Consider the following 23,204-nt stretch of genomic DNA (forward strand, 5'->3'; position numbering starts at 1 on the left):
AAAAACAATAGACCATCTTTAGAAGTTGTGTAATGGTATGGTGATGATGGATGCGAGGAGTAAATTTTTTACATGGAGAGTATTGTTAGTGAGGGGAATGCATTATCATTGTGAATGCCGAGAGCATTAACGCATTCATGCCGTGCTGTGTTTCACATGTGTCACTTATCTGGCAGGAACTTGCTTGACTTTGTAACATGTCCCTCCCACTTTTCACATGCAGATATTTTTATATGGTCAGTCATTGACTTACAGGGTGTTCGGGATAAATTTGACAGTTTCGTAAGGAAAAAGAAAATCTTCTTTGTATCTATTAAATTTAATGAATTGACAAAAAAACATTACAGGCAGAGTTAATTACAATACTATCAACAAGATTTACTCAAAATAACCACCATTAGCATCGATCACAGCTTCAATTCTGCTTCGGAACCTCGAACAAGCTGATGCTACAGTCTCCCTGGGAAGGGCCGCAAAAACTGTTTTAATTTTATCCATTAACTGGGCTTTTGTATTACTGGAAGTGCGATTGGTGTCTTTTTCAACTGCGCCCCATACAAAATAATCCATGGGGTTAAGGTCTGGGGAGTTTGGAGGCCAAACATTTGGACTGGTGAAGTCGTAGAAATTTTCAGACAACCATTTTTGACTTTTCCCAGAGGTGTGGCAAGGGGCCGAATCCTGCTGCCATACATACGGCCTACCATTGGCTACCCTTGTTATCCAGGGCTTGACTACAGTTAGCAACTCCACGAACAAAGCCCGAATTCCAATGCCAGGGTTCTTCAACACCTGTTCCTGCAGATTTGCGAGGAATTCTGCTGTACGAACGCAATCAGATCGTCTGCTAGGGATCTTTCTTCTTGCTACATCCTCGTAGTCACCATTGCAAGTCTCTAGTTCATGCCTGATTGTTTTTACTGTATTCAGGGAGCATTGGGCAGCAGTCGTAATATCCTTATTTTGATGGCGGGCACGAATCATCATGATACAAGTTATTCTCTTCCATGATTCAGGTGGGTTCCAGCTATCCATCCTTTCTGACATCTTGTATATGAATGAAGAAGGGTCCAAACTTTTAAATGAAGAGAAGTGTGTGTTAATACATGTAACTTACGGAAAAATATAATTAATTATAAATATGTCAAATTTATCCCGAACACCCTGTATAATGAACATCCCAAAAGATGTTCATTATAAGTCATTAAAGTTCATTAAAGATGTTCATTGAATACTACCTCTCTCTCTCCTGCAACCCATGGACCAATATGTTAATATTGCCTTCAAGGCATAATATTTAATAAATATTTTTTTTCAGGCTATTGCTGATACTGAGGGTGAACAAACCCTCTGACACTTATGGAAGGAATATAATATCTTATACAAAGAATGTAGATACAGCATGGAGTGAGGTGACAACAGAGTATATGAATGGTGTTTTGAAGAAACTGCTGAAAATATATGGAGTCTGAAGACTCATTGTGGGAGACCCAAACTATCCACAGTCAGCATACTTCTCCCTGAATCCATTAACAGACAAGCCCACAACTGACTCTGGCCCATACTAACTTAAATGTTTTTATCATATCCTTTTTTTTTTCTCTCCTGTCAACCAATTTTTCACATATGCTCAATCTCCTCGTAGGGATCATTCCGCTTTCTCATCCCCAAGAAACCCAGGAGACTAGACCTGAGCACAGTAATCCAGATGTGGATATATCAAGGCCTTAAAAGAGGAATAACAACTTCCTTATCTCTACTTGTTAGTGTGTTCTTCAACAGCCAAGTAATCTTATGAGCCACCTTAGCAATATGTCCTTTCTAAACTGTCTAGAGTGGACATATTGCTTTCTTGGAACTGAGACATAAATTAAAGAGCCTAGTCAAAGGTGCTGACATTCTGCAATATCCTAAAAACCTCCAATTTGTCTATTTTTATAAAATTATAATAATGACATAACTTCATTTGCTTTCAGCTTATTTTATTTTGGATGTCGGTTGAAATTATTTTCTTCTTTTGAAATTTTTATTTAATTTACAGTTCAACAATAAAACTTGAAGCCTTGATGAATTAAGGATATTATAAGATGATGTTGCATTTTACTGAGTATTCCCTTCTCATCATATCAGTGGTTTTGTAATACCAGAATTTCCCTTCAGATCAGCTGATTATAAGGTTAGTATTACTATTACATGTATAAATAATTTTTTGGGGTTTTTCATGTTTCACCAATGCATTCTGTTTTTGTTTTATACTTGCAATTCTTAGTTATTATAATCATCATCATCATTACTATTATATCAGAACTCTGTATTGTCAAAGAACTCATTGTGGGAGTCATCACTATGCTTATCAAACCATGTTTTGATTTCACTCCTTGCTCAATGTAAAAAAAAAACTGCTCCTCACTCCATTACTTATACCCTACTCATTCAGTTTGCAGGGACAGCTTCTTTTTTTGTCATAGTACAGTGTAAGGCACTGTACTTTTTTGCTAGGTAATAAGTAGAACTCGTTATTAAAAATCCCTCCTTGTACCTAGCAAAGCAGTACAGTGTGGAATAAGATTTTTAATAACAAGTAGAACTCATTATTAAAAATCCCTCCTTGAGGAGGGGTTATTAATAACAAGTCTCATTTGAGAAGGTTTCACTCATCCAGCAAAATTATTAACTTAAATTTATTCACACCATACCTTTGGCAGTGTATTCCACTCAGCCACCATCCACCTTGCAGCATAACACACCACTAATTATTTTTCTTTTTATGGGATTTCCATTCCATACACCACTTATGGTATCATTCAGACTACCACCATTTTATCCATCCGACTAATATCTTATCCATTTCTAGCGCATACACCAACTTGCCATATGGTAATCTGTCAGATGCTTTTGTATAGTCCAAAAATATCACTATATATAAGTTTCCCCCTCCCTTCAACAGCACATTTAAAGTGCAAATAGATTGCTAGAGCTGGCAATCTCTCTCTCTCTCTCTCTCTCTTATCTGATCCTCCTGCTCACCATACTGCATAAAGAGAAATCAATTCATATATCTTCTCCTTAAAAAATAGCAGACCTCTTAAGCTTGGAAAAATCTGTGTATACCACTGGCATTTATGGATCCAATATTTATTTGGATTTCTCTCTCATTTTCTTTATCAGAATGATGACAAATATTCATTTGCCATTATCATCAATTCCTGACATGTACCTGCATGTATCACAATATATAATAGTATGAAATAATTATGTTTTTACTAGATATCTATCAATAGTTTTCTTCCAGACTAGTCTGCTATTTGTCTGGGTTCCAATATTACCAGATCTCATGTTTCAGTCTTCTAAGAGAGTGTTTTTCAAAGTTTTCTAGCAGCAGCCCACTAGACCCAATATCCCACCCTTTACCAATTGGTCATATTTTACCACCAGAGGGGAGCCTTTATATGCTGTCCCTAAGTGCAGAATTGTGGGGAGATGTCATAACATATACACCCTTATACCACTGTAATTTCACCTGTTGAGATGTGCTGCATGTAGAAAAATATTGTACATGTTATTACATTGAAATTAAACAAATTTTTAAAAGATTTTTAATTATTAGAATTTTTAATATATTATATACTAAATGGAACTTTCCAATGACATTGAAGGAACTTTATTAAAAAAAAAAAAAAAACGTCGTTCGAATCTACATCATATTCACTTGCTTTAGATGAGAGCACAGATGTGAAGGATACAGCACAACCAGCTATCTTTGTCCGTGGTATCGATCAGCAATTCACTGCGACAGAAGAATGCTAGCGCTCGTACCTATGAAGGGAACGATGAAAGGCACTGATATTCTTGAAGCCCCCAAGAAAACGCTCCAGCGTTTCGACCTCAGCTTAACCAACCTCGAGGGTGTGGTAACTGATGGTGACCCTGCTATGGTGGGAAAGAACAAAGGGTTTGTTACACTGCTACAGAAAGAACCGGAACTAGAAGGGAAAGATTTCATCCATTACCACCCCTTAATCCACCAGAAAAATTTGTGTACGAAAACTATTGGATTTGAAAATGCCATGAAAGTTATTGTGACTGTCGTCAACATTATTAGGACAAGAGGATTGAATCATCATCAATTCCAAGAGTGCGGAGCGGATCACGGCGATGTGGTTTATTATAGTAATGTGCATTGGTTGAGCAGAGGGAAGGTTCTTAAAAGAGTCTTTGACTTAAGGAGCAAAAATACAGCAGTTCATGCAAACCAAGGGTAAGCAGATTGCAGAATTCAACGATCCGAAGTGGATGACAGACTTTGTCTTTGTGACCGACATCTCGTTGCGTATGAATGACCTAATTACGCGGCTACAATCCAAAGATCAACTGGTGCACTCTGTTTGATCACATCAAAACTTTTGTGGCCAAGTTCAAACTTTGGGAGGCACAACTCGCAAAAAAATACTTAACTCATTTTCAGCTTCTTGCTGAGTCCAACTGTTCATCTCTTGATGAATACGTTACAAAATTAGCTGTGTTGCGAAGTGAGTTCGAAGAGAGATTTAGTGATTTTTGTAACCAACAGTCTTCTTTAGATTTATTTTCAATGCCATTCAGTGTCAATACTGCCGAAATGCCAGGCTCAGTACAAATCGAGCTGCTTGCACTCCAAAACAACTCTTCTTTGAGAGAAATATTATTCAATGTGCCCTTGCTTACATTTTACAAAGACTACATTTCTGAGGACGTATTCCCTAATCTTTGCCAGCATGCTTTGAAGATGTGTGCTTTGTTAGGAAGCACATACTTATGTGAGCAGTTCTCCAGAATGAAGCATGTGAAGTCCAAAACATGAACTCAAATTACGAACCAACATCTCGAGAATACTCTGCGCATAGCGACTTCCAACACTGATGCTAACATCAACAAGCTGGTCAAGGAAAAACATTGCCAAGTTGCCCATTGACATTGTAAAAAATGGATGTTTCTTCATTAAATTATCTTATTTCAAGTATCGATTGTATTTACTTATCATGAACCCAACTCCTACCTACGCTCTTAAAGCAGAGTTTGTTTATTTTTATAGGATTTTATGTAAAGTATCAAATGCACAGCGTTCCTTGTGAATCTATAAAGCATTTTATAATTCTAAATACTGCAGTATAGCTTAGTGGCCTGGGGGCTTCATTGAAATTTTAAATGCTGCCCACACTGTCCGAAAGGTTGAAGACCCCTGTTCTTCATCTTCAAGAGTCTGAAATTATGGTTTTTCTTTGATGTAGTTCAGTGGTGCGCTCAGGATTTAATCTTGGAGAGGACCGAGCACTCAAGATTTAATCGGGGGGGGCAGTTAAGTATACGATTTGAGAATACACACTACGCATTGCATACGAGCTATGACTGAGCATCTGCAGTGATCGCCAATACATGATCAGCCCATCCTAATGCTGTTAATTTACTTCTCATAATAGATTATTTCAACAGATCAAGGATACTGCAATGGATAGTCCTATATCACCTGCTTTGGCTGATTATTTTATTGTGCATTTAGACAATTGGATTTCTAACACCACTTCTCCTCAAGTTCATTAATGCATTAAGTTGCATTAATGAACTTGAATCTAGCACATCTTCTCTTTTTTGGAATACATGTCAACTCTGCTGGTAATATTGATTTTCTGTTTACAGGAAACCATCCTTTACAGGCAGATATATCCATGCATATTCACTTCAACATTCAATACAGAAAATAATTGATGATTATCATCCCTCTCCTAGATTGCAGTCTGACATTAAAAGAATCTGCATACCCTACCTTAAATGAACATCTGAACAAATAGCAAGGACTCTGCAGATTTAATCTGCATAACACCTTATACCAGTCAGAAACTATCATCTTTCTTACTGCTTAACCATGATACATTATCATCTCTATCCTTGCCCGGTGTTTATCAAATACCTTCTTGTCATCTTTGCTATTTTGGACAGACTGGCCATTCTGTTGTGATTAGAATATAGGTGCATCAAGATTATATAAGATTTTTGGAATCTGAAGTGTTAAGCCTTGCTTCTCATGCCCTTGACACTAGACAGCATTCATTGGAGTCATAACAAAATGCTACACTACAGTAGACTCAAATATGAGCATCTATTTTTTTTTTTTTTTAGTGTGAAACCCCATGCCACTGTCCTAATTTTAATCAGACAGACTGTATGGCTATCTCTAAGTTTTGGGAAGTGATTGCTGTTGATTGTAATTTTTTACATCAATTATTTATACATCTATATCCACTTCTTTGAACTCTGTGTTTCCTCCTACTTTTACTGCTGTCACAGAGACACCTGATATGATGATATCATTATAGCATGAATGCAAAACTCGTTCTTGTATTCATAATTTAAATGTTGTTACAGGTTCTTCTGTCTTCTCCCTAAATGAGGCTCATTACATTGAATGAAATACATGAGTAATAAATTCTGTTTTGTTTTCTCATACATGTGTGAAGCAGTTATTTTAAACATTATATATACCACACATGTCTATTACACATCTAGTAAGATTAGCAATGTATAATCATCTGTTAACACATTCTTTCATATTAATAAGTGTTAAGTTATTTTCTCACATGTAAGGACAAGAAATATGAATTTTTTGATCCCACGACATATTCACATGTCATCATCATTGTCATCAGATTCCTGCCATGTACCCTCAAGGGGGTGTACAGGATATGATAGTACTACATGAAAAAAAATTACATCATTACTAACTTCCTATCTACAATTTTCCTCCAAATCAGTCTGTTATTTGTCAAGACTCCAACATTATTAGATCTTATATTTCTATCGTCTAAGTCACTTTGTACCATATCAATCCACCTATATCTTGGTCTTCCTCCGGGTCGTTTTGCTGCTAACCTGGCAGAGAACACTTGTTTTGTTAATCTTTCTTCGTCCATTCTGTTTAAGTGACCATACCACCTGAGATTAGCTCTACTAACACATTCCTGGATGCTGACAATGTCAAGTTCTTTCCTAATATCCTCGTTTTTAATATGATATTGCCATCTGTTCATGCCCTAATCTTTCTCAGGACTCTCATATCTGCGGTCTCTAGTCTTTGGTCAAGTGTTTTATTTCTGACCCAGCTTTCAGATCCATAAGTTAAAACTGGTTTGAACACTGTCTTCTGTACAGCTAATTTAGTGTTCTGCCTAATTTCTCTCTCTTATTCCATATGAATTTATTCAATTGACTTCCCACCATACCAGCTTTGCTGTTTCTTTTGTCTATTTCTACATTTAATTTACCATCTTCACTAAAAATCGTGCCTAAGTAGCTGAAATGTTTTACTTGTTCCACAGGTTCTCCATTCACAACACAGTTGACATTTTATGATTCTGTCTATTTCCATTGTCTTTGTCTTTTTAATGCTGATCTTCATACCATATCTATTACAACAGTTATTCAATTTAGTCAGAGAATCTTGCAGACTTGTAAAGGATTTATTTAGAAGTATAACATCATCCGCATAAAGCAAAGAGCTGACATTAACATCTCCAATTTTGATATCATGTTTAATACCACTTTCCTTCATAATGTGATCCATATAGATAATGAATAATAGAGTTGTCTCACACCAGATTTAACATTAAACCATCTTCCTGTACTTCCTTCATTTCTAACTGCTGACTTACAACTCAAATAAAGACTACGTATCGCTTGATATAATGCCCCATCAACACCATATAACTGTAGCATATTGAATAGCTTCTCTCTTGGCACCTTGTCATATGCCTTTTCCAAATCGACAAAACTTAAATACAGATCTTTGTTATATTCCCATGCTTTCTCCACTATTTGTCGTAAAGTGAAGATCTGATCCTGACAGCCTCTATTTGGCCTGAATCCAGCTTGTTCTTCACAAGCTTTTATTCCACAATTCTTCCCAGCCGTTTCTCAAGTATACTTGCATAGATCTTGCCAGGAACACTCAGTAGGGAAATACCTCTGTAATTCTCACATGCAGTTTTATTTCCCTTTTTATATATGGGTACTATGAGAGCTGTACTCCAATCATCGGGAATTTGTCCCTCTGTCCAGGCTTTTTGAACTATGCAGTGCAGCCACTGTAAGGCTCTTATACCACCATACTTCAGCATTTCTGGTCGAATATCATCTACTCCTGCTGCCTTTCCACATTTCAAGCCTTTCATGGCTTTTTCTACTTCAAGTATGGATATGTATTCCTGACTGCATGCCTGGTCGGTGTTTTTTACCACTGTGCTGTCATCACTGCTTGTTTCATTTAGCAGTTTTTCAAAGTAATTACTCCATTCTTCAAGGATATCTGTTTCTCCCGTTTTCATGTCACCTTTATCATCTCTTACACCTTTTACAGCACTCTTTCCTTCATTCTTAAGCTTCTACAACAACCTCCAGAATATTTTACCAAATTCTTGATATTTATTTTCTATATTCTTGCCAAAGTCCTCCCATCACTTTTGTTTAGCTAGTTTTACACAGTGTTTAGCTTTCTTACATTTGTCTCTGTATTCTCTAAGAGCACAAGCCAACTTATTTGCCAGGAACATTTGATATGCTTTCTACTTTTCCTTCACTCCTCTTTAACTTCCTGTTTCCACCATGGAGTCCTGATTTTTCTATCCTTGCAGACAACCTCACCACATGCCTCTCTGGCTGAATCAATCAGGGTTTTCTTCAACGCTTGCCATTGAATCTCCAAGGTTTGGTTCCTGTTCTCAAACTCTTTCATTTTCTTTTCAATAATATTTCTGTATTTTAGTCTACAGTTGACATCTGAGAGCTGTTCAACTTTTATTCGCTTTAAAACTTTCTTACATGTTATTCTTATCAATATGAAATTTAATTTTATCCTGTTCAAGACTAAATAGTGATCACTTCCAATTTCAAATCTCTAGTGTCCTGCACCTGGGAGAAAACATCACTATCAACAATAACATAGTCAATGAGACTTTTCTTATTCCTTGCTTCTTCTCTCCATGTGAATTTGTGCACATTTTTATGTTGGAACATGGTGTTAGTAATAACCAGTCCATGTCCTGAGCAGAAATCCAACAGATATTTGCCATTATTATTAGCTTTGCTGTTTTCTCCAAATTTTCTCAAAATATTTTTGTATGTCTCATAATCATTTCCTACTCTGCTATTTAGATCCCCGACAAGGAAAAACTTTTCCTTTTTCATTGTGTCAGTTGCTTTTTCTAAAGCCTCAAAAAATTCCTCCACTTCTATCTTAGTAGAACCTTCTGTGGGACCATTGGCACAAATAAGTTTCATTGTCCAGTTCCCCATTCTCATATTTGCCCACATTACTCTACTTGAGACTGACTGCCATTCAAGAGGATTAGCCTCGTATTTTTTTTGTGTTGAATACTATGGCTACTCCTTCTTTTCCTTGAGTGTCATTGCCTGAATATAACATTTTGTATTTATTGCTCAGAAAGATCTCACTGGTTTATGTTCTTTTTTGTTTCAGTCACTCCTATTATGTTGATCTGGTACTTATCTAATTCCTCAGCTAGCTCCATTTCTTTGCCATTCAGGCTTCTTATGTTGACAGTACTGATCTTTAACTCTGGTGATGTTGAGTTGGGGTGTGCTTTCAGATTTGTTCCAGTAGCTGACTTTTCGCTGTTCGCACTGGTTCCCTGGCGAAAACAATGGGTGCCTTGTTTAACCAGGCGACACCCCAGTCGGCATGAAATTTTGTCATGTTGTACCATCATATTTTTATTTTGGTTTAACCAATAAGAATACAATTTGGTCGGCTAAATCTCAAATTGCCAGCCCATCCTCTTTCGTTCAATATCCAGGTAGATACCCAACAGGGTGCACCACGAGAAGGTGAGGATTGGACATTAGGTCAGAAGCTGTGGTCAGTTCTCCACATTCCTTTAAAGGCTATGTGGAGGTCTCCTCTCAGTTATACAGCTTTGACCCTTAAGCACCCCATATATATTCACATTTACGTATATAATATATATGAACAGAGTTCCAGAAATCCATTTGGCAACTCACAATGGTCGAATTATCAGAGACAAGTGGATTGTGAATTTTCAATCTCATTCTAAATGCATTCAAAGTTATTTGATTCATGGACAGCCTCCAATGAATGTAACGAAGTTTTATTTTCAACCAGGAGATGTACACTGCTTGGAAAGAAGTCTGTGGACATGATAGTGTGAGGAACAAACAGCCATGGTACCCACCTTAATAAGATATAGGACCTCCTTTCACTTTGATGACTGCAGCAATCCTATGAGGCATACTTTCCATAAGTGTATGATAGCAATAAATGGGAATTGTGAAGCATTCTTCCTGTAGGCATGTAATCAGGTCCTCGACTGTCGTGGGGCAGATGTTCCTTTCACTCACCTGATGCTCCAATTCATCCCACAGATGTTCAGTAGGGTTCAGATCAGGACTCTTTGGAGGCCAGTCAAGTGGTGAGGTTTCTGTTCACAAACCATGCAGTTACATCAGCACTCTTGTGACACATTGCATGTCTTGCTGAAAGAGACAGTAGGCAGTTCCATCGAAACGCCGCAAAGTAGGAAGCATAAATGAAAGGAAATGCAAAACTGAAGGCAAAGGTAAGGTACCAGTAAATATTAAAAGTACTGGAGAAAGGAGTTCTTTTGTGTAATCAACTAAAAACAATCAAAAGGTGCTTTAAGACAAATGGTTCAAAGAATTCAAGTAGTTATGGTACAAAGTTGCATTCTGTAATGTCTAAAAATATCCTGGGGTTAGTGACAGAAACTCTATATTATTACAAGCTTTTCTCAACATTTAGGTTTCATGGGACATTCACTTTTCACAAAAAATGCCGTGACAAGAATTTCCATGGGAAAAACACGCACTTTTAATTGCTTTCCAAAGAAAGATGTATTTGTTTGAGCACCTGAAGTACCATTTAATAAATGTATTATAAAGATAAATTCAGTAAACCATTTATTGTTTTCAAAAACTTACAGGCCCAGTAGTAGAACAGTAGAGTGACATGTAACAAAGAATTTGTGTCAGTTATTGCTGATGTCATTAAACAGAAATTAGCTAAAGAAATCGGTCTTCAGTGACGAGTCTTCTTCTCTTCAGATATATCAAATATATATATATATGTATGTACATGTATATACCTTTTAACATAATTCATACTATGGTCAAGTAAAATTTTTTTGTGATCATTACATTTAAGTGATATTTCTGGAGCTCTCTATATAAACATGCATACTGTCCGATCACAGATCCGAGACCCTTCAACACTTCTGTGCATGGCAGAAGGCAAATCCGTTCTGATAATATGGTAATCAATGCGTTTTGGGATGAATGTTTATTATTATTGTATGTTAGAAAATAGCTTTTCTTTTATGAAAATTCTAGTTTTTAAAGTGGTAACTATTTTGCTTGTACAACAGTTGGAAAATTTTATGTATAAAGCATGTGATTTCGCATGTTGGTGATGAATTTCTTCATCGCCTTATTCTTTTCTCCCTTTCAACATAAATTGACTCTTCTTGGCAATCTGCCAGCAAGGGACCTGGCGTCTTTGGTCAGACAGTATGTATATGTACACATATTCATGACATATTATCTCAGAACTTACATATCTGTTCTCCATTCTTTTGCTGAACTGTTTGATATGTATATTAAAATTAGTTTAAATACTGTCTTTCATATTGCTATATGCAATACTGTTCTTGCTGATCTCTCTCTCTCTCAATTCCTTCTTCTATATATATATTTATTCAAATGAGGCCATCTCTTCTTAATGTTTTGTTTTCCTATCTGCTTTCATAGTAGGCAGGAAAACTGAAAATTTATCTACTAATGAAGTTATCAGAATTTTTTTGGGACAAATTTAGTAGTGCATTTGTGATGACAGATAAATTCTGATAACGTTATTATGAGATAAATGTGGCAAATTAACAAATAAATTGCCACTAAATTTGTAGTAGATTTGTTTAAAATGACAATGTAATATTCAAAGAGTAAAGAAATGTGTTACTCATTATTTAATATTCAGACTATTTTTCTATACCTCTTTAAATTCTAACTGCTGATTTGCGCCTAAGCATAAGCTGTATATCATTATGTAAAGTTTCATTTACACTATGAAATTTTTGCGTTTTGAACTGTTTTTCAGTTAACACCCTACCGTATGCTTTTATGAGATCAAAGAGCATATAATAAAGGTTTCAATCCATCTGTTGTGTAATTCTAGCTTGGACTTTTTGCATATAATTTTTCTTAGCCTTTTCTGAAGAAGGTTACATAAATCTTATGTAAAATAGTGGGAAAATCTCACACTCAGGTTTGTTTCCTTTTTTTTTTCTATATAAATTGGTACTATGAAAGCTCTGCTCCAGTGATCTGTGATTCAACCTTCCGACAAGCTTTTTAAATTATGCTTTGTAACTAATATAAAACTTTGATACTGCCTTATTTCAGGTCTACTATGATCTGTTTCAGTTGCCTTTCCATATGTCAAGTTTCTGAAATGTGGTAAGGTAGAAAAAATTATTGATGGTAGAAAATTAGGAAAAATAAATAAAATTAAGAGTAGCTTTTTCCTACTCTTATGCTGAAATACTCAGTATTGCTAGAATATATTTCAACAATTATTTATTTCATTCATTCAGTATTTGGATAGATACTAAAAGTAATTCTCACTATAGCAAACTTATAGGAATTGCAGAAACAGTTTTTCTGTATTGAATTTTCTTTGTAGTAGAGTTTTTGGTGGTTTGTTATAATGGTGTATGGTATAGTGAATGTCTACCACTGGGTGCATTTAGGTAATGAGTATCAAGAATGAGGGGAATGCTTGTTTGAATCTCCACATTCCTTATAAGCTATGTGGAGGTCTCCAACCCATTTAAGTGACACACACACACACACACAAAAAAAATCTATTATGCAAGTTGATGTCATGCTACTAGCAAAATGGGAAGGTGACTTACAAAGCCACCATAATATATTTTCATCAGAAGTTGAAATGCTCACGAAATATAAAAAAATATTTCGTGAGCATTTCTTCAAAGCTGTTTAAATGATCTTATATGGGGGGAAAATTATTTACTGAAACTAAATTCTAAACACAAATGTATTATTTAGACCAATTTAAGACATATTCATTTAAAACCTGATCATATGATACCATGAAAACACTTGAGGTAATGTGAACATGCTCAGTGAACACTTGAGGTAATGTGAACATGCTCAGTGAACACTTTATGGAAATTAGTTGTCAGAGTTAGGTAAAATGAAGAATGTAGATATTCAGAAGCACTATAACATATATGAAATCAATAAAAGAATGGATAGCAGTAAGAAAAACAAAATTTTGGTGTTTTCAGTGATAAAACAGACAATATATAGACTAACCTGTCTACTAAACGCAACACCACCACACTGCATTAAGGTGTGGTGGTGTTGCGATATTTCTTGAGAAGTAGGTGGATAGTTTTACTGTTCATTTTTCAGTTTAATTTTTATACGTTAAAAAAAAAAAAATGAGAAAAAGCATATAATATATTATTATAGTTTATTTTTGTAGTGATGAACCTTTTGTCACAATGGTGGGAAAACAAAATAGTGCACACAATCCCAAGAAGAAGTTAAGTCTGCAGAGGAATAAAAGTGAAGATTGCTCCAAAGGTATGAGCTATTTCTGAATTTTAGTTATAACATAAAATTAGTGATGGAAAAAATTGAAATTATTTTTCCAGCGATTGGTAATTGAAATATTCATAATTGAGAGATTCGTTTGAATGATTATTTTGTTTTATTAAATATGCTGGAATTAGCCATGGGATTTTCTTGAGTATGAAAGATATAATACTATGAAAATTATTCCATTAATTTTATTGATTTCAAATATTTTGAACATTCTTTAAAGAATATACACTTTTTTTTTTTTAATTTACTAGTTTTGCAGATTTATTGGTCTCTTCATTAGGATTAAATAAACTAAAAATTGAATTTAAAAAAAATAAAAAATAAAAAATGTTAAAGAGCAATTTCTCCATTATTAAAATTTTAAAGTCCTTTCAAAACAGATTTTGTTAACTGTGTCATTGCTGATAGACACAGTTAGCATATTGCTTTTCATATATCATCTTTAACTGCTTTAAAGAGCCATTCATATGTGACTGAGTATTAAATCTTCATTCTTATTGCACTGTGTAGGCCTGAAAATTTTTTGGTGGCACTTATAATGAGAATGCAAGGCATTTTTGTCTCTGATCCTATAACTGTGTCATGTGACACAGTTATAGGATCAGACATCTTTCACCAGCAGAACACTTGTAACCAGTTCATGGAACACAAGTGTTCCAGAGAACACCAGTTAAGAACCACTGATTTAAGGTGACAAGAAAGATTTGTCAGTTAACAACTGAGAATCTGTGACTCATTGTTAGTAAATTTAACCATATTGCTTAGCATTTTAAATTTAAAAAAAAAATTGTTTTATGCATATAATTTCTTACAATTTCTTAAGCTGGTTGTAGTAACAGCAAAATAAAAGCTACATTTTGATCTAAAAATAGACTAATGTGCTGTAGAGGTTGTATCTCAATGTGTCCAGTAGCCTGACAACAATCATATCACTAAAACTGTTAATGTGATGGAGAAAACAAGAGCTTAACAGAAATTACACATGTGGGATTTACTCACAAATATAATATAGTAATACACACAACTTCTGCATGTTTTGCTTTACCAACAAACAACTTTGTCAGAAAGATAAGCCTATTAGAGAATATACAAAATAATATGAATGATTCTAACATTGTTTATAATTGTTCAGATTTTTTTTAAATGTATAGCATTTTTTTTATTTATTTATTGTTTTTTAATATATGGCATTAACATAGATTAGTTGCACATGTGCCATTTTATGATGAAGCATTCATTGTTCTGGAAAGTCTTTAGTTAGTTATAGGCATAATGGGGATCTAACAAGTTATATAAATGTATAAATAGACTTCTAAATGTCATGAAGAATGAGGCCCTGGTTCCTGTTTAAGGCACCATGCAATTGTACATATATTAGGATTCTACATATATCATGTTTCAGGAAATCGACAACATAGACTAAATAATTTCTTTATTATTTGCAATATTAATACACTCATATCAACACACAGGTACATTTCAGTAAATGAGATGGAACAGGAGAAATACAGGAAGTTCTATTAATTTTGGTTTAGTATTCTTGACTATTGGACTGGTTGTCTGCAGATGAGAGTTTCTCACATGATAGAGAGTTTGTGTTCAGGTTGGGTAGTTTGTTAGAGCTGCAGCAGATTCTAAGGAAAGAATCTTAAATTTAAACTTGCTTTGGATTGCATTGGATCTTGTGATGGATATCCAGAGCATGGTTGGCCAAACCTGATTGGCCATAGTGGTGAAAACAGATGTAGTTTCGGTGTTCTGATATTCTGATGTTGGCTATCATGCCAGGCCATGGTTTAAAAGCTTACAGTTGGTCTTTAGGAGAGCAGATAAGAGATGCTAACTTTCTGTGTGGTTTGTAAGTAGTCACAGGATTGAGTTTTTTTTTAAGATTTGGCCCCCTTTTCAGAGAGGCTACAGATATAAGAAATGGTGATGATTTTCTGTAATCTGTGTTTGGAGTTTGGAGGGGGAGTTGGTTGTGGTGGGTACAGGGTGCCAGTATTCTTTTTATCTGGTGGGGGGGGGGGGGGTAGCCTTTGTCTAAAAATGATGTCTTTGTTGTGTGGTTGAGTTCTTCAGTGATGAGTGCGATGTAACTGTTGAATGTATTTACCTATGTGTGAATTTTCTATAGATGGTGAAGGCCAAAGATCCATCCTAGTTGTCTCTAGGAAAGGCGGATTATTGTTTCTTTGCATTTTTGTTGCAAATTAAATTCTTGGATGTTGGCTGCTCAAATGGTAAAGGAAAGTGTTTAAGATGTCTAGGTTATGTGCCCAAATAGTAGATTTGGGGACTGGTAGAAATGAAGGTGTTCTTTTGAAATGTCTACATAAAAATAAAAATAATAAAAAAAGTTTCCAATGATAGGAGAAAGAGGAAAGCCCATGACTCTGTTTCTCCTTGCCAAGCAAAATAGTCAGAGTTCATAGTGAACTGAAACAGGCTTGAGATAGCAGGATTAAATTCTGCTTGAATTAGAGCAAAGGAGTCCTTAAGTGGGATATTTGTGAATAAGGAGGAAACATCAAAAGTAACCATTAGTTGTTTATTAAGGAGGGTGAGGTGGCTTAAAATGGGCTGAGTTTTTTATATGTGAAGAGGTGTTGCCAGTGATATGAGAGAGCACATTGGCTAAATGTTTAGCTAGTTTGTAGGTGGATAAGTCTATACATCTACAATTAGCCATGGTGACACTTCTTTTTTATGGATTTTTGGAAGTTTATATGTTTGGGGGATGGGAGTAGATCTGGAATTGTAGAGTTTTAGTTTGTTGGTCAATTCTGCCAGCCATGATGTGACATTTCTTAGGAGTCTGTGGATGGTTGTGATCTGTGTGTGTGGGGTCATAGTTCAGGTAGTGGTAGGTGGAGCAGTCTTTAATAAGGGTGATTACTTTTTAATTGTAATCTGAATGGTTTAGGATTACAGTTGCAAGAACACCTATGCCAATAGGCAGCATAATTTTATGACTATAGGTCTTCCTGTATTTCTCTTGTTCTATCTCATATACTGAAGTATACTTACTTACATGTGTTGATACAAGTATGTTTTAGTCCTTTAAAGATGGCAATTTAACTTTAGCAAAATATTGAAATAAGTAAATTTTTAGTTATTATTATTTAGTGAGGTGGGGGATGGGAGTAGATCTGGAAAGGTGGTAGACTCATCATGTGAGGTACACACTATTGCATACAAAGCTCATCCAACGTGCCTTAAACTGATTCAATGTGCTTACATTCACAACACACTCAGGCAATATGTTCCACTCGCCACCACCACTCTGCGTGCAAAGAACCTACTCCTCTGCTCACACCCTCCTTATACAGTTTCAAGGGATAGCATCTTGTTCCAAACCCTCTCCCATTCTATGAAAAATCTCTTCCATGTCAGCTCGATAACAACCACTGACTAGCTTATATTTTTCAGTCATATCCACCCTTCTCCTCCTATTCATGAGGCTTTGCAATTTCCATTCTCTCAATCTGTCCTCATACTCCAAATACCACTGACTGACCACTTTTGTGAATCTTCTCTGGACCCTTTCTAACATATCCTTGTCATCATGAAAATCCGGTGACTAAATCTGTGCACAATAATCCACATGAGCCTGATCGAGGCCTTATGTAATGGATTCATAACCTCTCCATTTCTGCTTGTCAGGGTCCTCTGCATCATTGCCATTATCCAATGTGATGTCTTCACAACTTGTTCAATGTGGCCCCCTGAATTTCAGGGCCTTGTCCACCACCACCACCACTCCCAGATCTCTCATCTCCTCTACTTTCTTTAAAGTTTCCCTACCAAGTGTATACTTTGCATCTCATCATTACTTACCAAATTTCAAAAACCTTACACTTTGCAACATTGAACTGATAGTTCCACTTACCTGCCCATTCATGCAATCTAGTCAAGCAGATGTCATGGCCTGTAAGGCCATGACATCTGCTTGGCTCTGCATATCACCAGTTAAACCCATCCCACTATCATTAATATACAAATTGAACAACAGTGGTCCCAAAAGTGACCCTGCAGCATACCACTAGTGACCTTCCTCTTTTGGGATACTGCACTCCAATATACAACTTTCTGATACCTAATCACTGATCCAACTCAGAAGTCTGTTATCCAGTTCCATCTATTTCAATTTATTTAACAGCTCATCGTGTAGCAGTCTATCAAAAGCTTTTGCAAAATCTGAGTATACCTTGTATATAATGTTATTGTATGGTCTACATTGTCAATTTCCTGAAACAACATCATGAATGATAATCAACTTATAAGCCTAAACACCAGGATTACTATAATCCTCTGGGGATTCCTAAACATCGTCGAAAAGAGATTGTCTTCAGTGTGGCATTGAGACATGACCATTCCATTTTATTATGTACTGTGAAAACATGCACCTTTAACCTTCCTTTTATCCTCAACGTTGCCCCAATTTTTTTTTTTTTGCAGATCTCAAAACTTCTTTCAGTTAATTTAGTGTAAGCTTTGCTGCAGGTACATGAATTTGTATATACAAGGATGTTTTTCAAAAAGAACTAGCTTTTGGTGAATGCTTTTTTAAGAAAATTCTGTAGGGTATAAAGAGGTTTAAAAACTAATATTGGCTTGTTCTAACTATTGAAGGATATATATATATATATATATATATATATATATATAGCTTGAAACTCTACCAATGTGGAGTTAGGAAATGATGATGAGTTGGTTTCATAGAGAATAGTAATTTATTTATTTACTATTCTCTATGAAACATCCAGGAATACGTTAGCAGAGCTAATCTCAGGTGGTATGGTCACTTAAACAGAATGGGCGAAGAAAGATTAGCAAAACAAGTGTTCTCTGCCAGGTTTGCAGCAAAACGACCCAGAGGAAGACCAAGATATAGGTGGAATTGATATGGTACGAAGTGCCTTAGACGATAGAAATATAAGATCTGATAATGTTAGAGTCTTGACAAGTAACAGACTGATTTGGAGGAAAATTGTAGATAGGAAGTTAGTAATGATGTAATTTTTTTCATGTAGTACTATCATATCCTGTACACCCCTTAAGGGTACATGGCAGGAATTTGATGATGATGACTTCTCAAAACTTTGAAATAGCTGTACAGTCTGTCCAATTAAGATTAGAATGGTGGCGTAGAACTTCATATGATTAAAAAAAAATAGACCAATCATATATCACCCTAGTAGTATAGCATCTTGGCATGGTTCCATTAACTCTGTGTCTAGTGTCGATGGCATGAGAAGCAAGGCCTGAACCTTTAGAATCCAAAAATCTTATATAATCTTGATGTTCTTCAATTCTAATAATAGTAACAGCCAGTCTGTTCAAAGTAACAAAGATATGACAAGAATAGGTTATTTGATAAACATCAGGCAAGGATAAAGGTGATGGTGTATCTTTGATTGGTGGCAAGAAGATGACAACTACTGGGTTGGTTTGAAGGTGGTGTACAAAGGACATCTTACATGTGAGGCAGATCAGAGATGCTAAAGGAAGAGTATTATGGAGGGATGTGGACATAAGAAACAGATGGAAAATATACTTTGAGGGACTTCTGAATGAGGAAAATGTAAGGACTCACAGAGGAGATGGGCAGCCTTCTGAGGGGATGGTGCAGAACATCAGTAGAATGGAAGTGACGGAGGCCATGAAGAGGATGAGGAATGGAAAAGCGGTGGGCCCCGACAGAATTCCAGTGGAGGCATGGAAGGCACTGGGGGAAGAGGGAATTGACCTGCTGTGGGACCTGTTCATGAAAGTTTGCCAACAGGAAAATATACCCGAGGAATGGAGGGAGAGTACTCTTGTTCCCATCTACAAGGGTAAAGGGGATGCACAAGACTGTAAAAATTACAGAGGAATAAAGTTGATGTCCCACACAATGAAGATCCTAGAAAGGATTCTTGATGGTAGATTGAGGGAGGAGGTGGAGATTGCAAAGGAACAATTTGGCTTCATGCCTGGTAGATCAACAACAGATGCTATCTTTGGGTTACGACAGATGATGGAAAAATATCGAGAGAAACAAAGGGAGCTACATCTGGTATTTATTGATCTGGAGAAAGCATACGATAGAGTGCCAAGGCAAGAAGTCTGGAGGTGTCTGAGGGAGAAGAAGGTGCCGGAGAAATATGTCAGGTTGCTGCAGGAAATGTACAGAAATGTGAAGACAAGTGTTCGGACCTGTTTGGGACAGACAGAAAGTTTTCAAGTAACAGTTGGCTTGCATCAAGGGTCAGCATTAAGTCCGTTTCTGTTTAATATTGTGATGGAGGTGGTAACAGAGGAGGTGAGAGAAGATGCACCTTGGACAATGTTGTATGCAGATGACATCTTGCTGTGTGTAGATTCAAGAGAAGAAGCGGAAACTAAACTGGAAAGATGGAGAAAAGTACTGGAAGAGAGAGGTATGAGACTGAGCAGAAGTAAGACAGAGTATATGTGTTGCGCAGTGGGCGGTGGCCAGGAGTCAGACCTGGAGCTGGAAGGAAATGTCATCAGGAAGGTGAGAGACTTTAGATACTTAGGTTCGACAGTGGAAGAAGATGGAGGAGGTGAGAAGGAAGTGGGATGCAGGATACAAGCAGGTTGGAGGAACTGGAGGGAGGTGGCTGGAGTGTTATGTGATAAGAGGGTGCCGATCAATCTGAAAGGCAAAATTTATAGGACAGTAGTGAGGCCAGCTATGACATATGCTATAGAAACTGTGGCCCTGAGGAAAAATAACATTAGCAGGATGGAAGTAGCAGAGATGAGAATGCTTAGGTGGATGTGCGGTGTGACCAGAAAGGATCATCTGAGAAATGACTATGTCAGGGGAACAGTGAAAGTTACGAACTTAGGAGCGAAAATACAGGAGGCAAGGTTGAGATGGTTTGGTCATGTGATGAGGAGGGAGGACGAATATGTGGGAAGAAGGGTCATGCAGATGGATGTGCAAGGAAGGCGGAAGCGTGGGCGGCCAAAGAAGAGATGGAGGGAGCTGGTAGAAGAGGACTTGAAGATGAAGAACTTGGATGTGGTGACAGCCCAAGACAGGAAGGTGTGGAGGAGACTCATAAGAAACAGTGACCTCACTTAAGTGGGAGAAGCTGCAGAAGAAGAAGAAGAAGATTAGCTTTGCTCTTTTCTCTAAATTTTCCCAAAATATTTTTGTATGTCTCACAATCATTTCCTACTCTGCTATTTAGATCCCCAACAAGGACCAACTTTTCCTTTTTCATTGTGTCAGTTGCTTTTTCTAAAGCCTCAAAAAATTCCTCCACTTCTACCTTAGTAGAACCTTCTGTGGGACCATAGGCACAAATAAGTCTCATTGTCCAGTTCCCCATTCTCATATTTGCCCACATTACTCTACTTGAGACTGACTGCCATTCAAGAAGATTAGCCTCGTATTTTGTGTTGAATACTATGGCTACTCCTTCTTTTCCTTGATTGTCATTGCCTGAATATAACATTTTGTATTTATTGCTCAGAAAGATCTCACCAGTTCTGGTCTTTTTTGTTTCAGTCACCCCTATTATGTCGAACTGGTATCTAATTCCTCAGCTAGCTCCATTTCTTTGCCTTTCAGGCTTCTTACGTTGGTAGTACCGATCTTTAACTCTGGTGATGTTGAGTTGGGGTGTGTTTTCAGATTTGTTCCAGTAGCTGACTTTTCGCTGTTCGCCCTGGTTCCCTGGCGAAAACAACGGGGGCCCTTGTTTAACCGGGCAACGCCCCAGCCGGCATGAAATTTTGTCATGTCATACCATCGTTTTTTATTTTGGTTTAACCAATAAGAATACAATTTGGTCGGCTAAATCCCAAATTGCCAGCTCATCCTCGTTCATTCAGTATCCAAGTAGATACCCAACAGGGTGCACCACGAGAAGGTGAGGATTGGACATTAGGTCAGAAGCCATTGTCGGTTCTTCGCATTCCTTTAAAGGCTATGTGGAGGTCTCCTCTCAGTTATACAGCTTTGACCCTTAAGCACCCCGGCTAGGGATAATTGCAATGCTGAAACGAATGTTCACATGTAAAGATAAGAATGTTATTTTGCCTCTTTACAAGGCCTTGATAAGACCTCACTTGAACTATTGTTCACAGGTCTGGTCTCCTGGTTTCCATTGTGATTCTGATATATTGGAGAGAGTACAAAGGAGAGTGTTAAAAATGATATCAGGATTGTGGAATACTGATTATGAAGACAGATTACAAATTCTCAGACACTAGCAAACTTTCTCCTGTTTGCTAGTGTCTGAGAATTTGTAGACTGCAGACACTAGCAAACAGGAGAAAGAGGGGGTGATATGATTGAGACTTAAAAACTTCTGAAAGGGTCATACAGGATTTCAATTGATGGAATTTTTAAATTTATGGAGGGTGGGGAAAGGATGAGAGGGCACTCTTGGAAGCTGAGAATGAAGGCCATCAAGAATGGTGTGAGGGCTAGATTTTTCTCTCAGAGAGTGGTGCATGATTGGAATGGATTGCCATTGGATGTTGTGAGTGCAAGCAGTGTGAATAAATTCAAGAATAAGTATGACAGCTGGTGTGTGTAGTATGTGGCCTCCCTCGATGAGTCTGACTTCCTGGAGGTCTCTCTTAATAATAATAATAATGATTCAACATTAAAATATTGCATAAATTTAAGTGGAGAGACTGCCTGCACATGCACACACAAACAAGAAAAGCCACATAGATTCCATTATTCTGATTGGTAACTTTGGATTAGTTTGGGATATGGGTTGAGGATCTCAAACAGGAAGTAACCATCAGCTAGTGCTTAGCAGAATGGAAATAATTCTCCCAACGACAAGAAGAAATATGTACTGAAGTTTCAAAAAAAAAAAAAATCCAGCACAACTCTCAGGTATAAACCATATTCAAATACATAAATATTATTGGAGGAGAAAGTAAAAGGAGTTTGAAAACAAGAAAGAAAAAAAAAACTTAGAAACAAAGTGGAAAATTGGAACAAACCATTCAGCAGCTCACCTCAGGAAGCATGTAGTGAAGCTGACTTGTTAGAAAAATAAAAACTGTATGTTGGACATAAAGAAAAAAAGCAGTTCATAAAAACTGAAAAGACGAAACTTATCAAACATTCCTAGCTAATAAGTCAATATATACTCTAAAAGATACTGAAAAAAATGTAGGAAAGCTAAGTTATGCATGGAAAAGTGGTTAAATAAAAGTCACAGGGAGATTTTAGAAAAATACAAAAAGTAAATAACACAAAGGTGATGAAATGTTTAGCTCTACTAATTAAGCTTAGAAATAAAGGGAAGGATATTCTGTATGTCTGCAGTAATTAATTTCCCCATGTAATAATTACTGGAGTAATTGTTATAAATGGATGCAATAAGTATATATCATTATGCAAGATAAATATATTAAAATACAAATCATTAAGGAAAGTGGTATTAATCCACTTACTCACCTTGTTGTTTACACGTCAATAATTACATAGATGTGAAGTGCCATCGAAA

At 36.5% G+C, this 23,204-nt stretch overlaps 1 protein-coding gene across 1 annotated transcript in view; it reads left to right on the forward strand.

The window, feature by feature from the left end:
* Nucleotides 1-2,043: 2,043 nt before the first annotated feature.
* Nucleotides 2,044-23,204, forward strand: part of LOC150105496 (uncharacterized) — a 280,173-nt gene continuing 259,012 nt past the window's right edge. The window contains exons 1-2 of the mRNA XM_090394206.1: nucleotides 2,044-2,176; nucleotides 13,589-13,689. Of these exons, the coding sequence (XP_090250332.1) occupies nucleotides 13,608-13,689 (82 nt within the window). The 5' untranslated portion in view covers nucleotides 2,044-2,176; nucleotides 13,589-13,607. The remainder of the gene's footprint in view (nucleotides 2,177-13,588; nucleotides 13,690-23,204) is intronic.

This window comes from Typopeltis vanoorti, chromosome 6 (assembly GCF_054136105.1).
Source record: "Typopeltis vanoorti isolate ZY-2024b chromosome 6, IOZ_Tvanoo_1.0, whole genome shotgun sequence".
Lineage (NCBI taxonomy): Eukaryota > Metazoa > Arthropoda > Arachnida > Uropygi > Thelyphonidae > Typopeltis > Typopeltis vanoorti.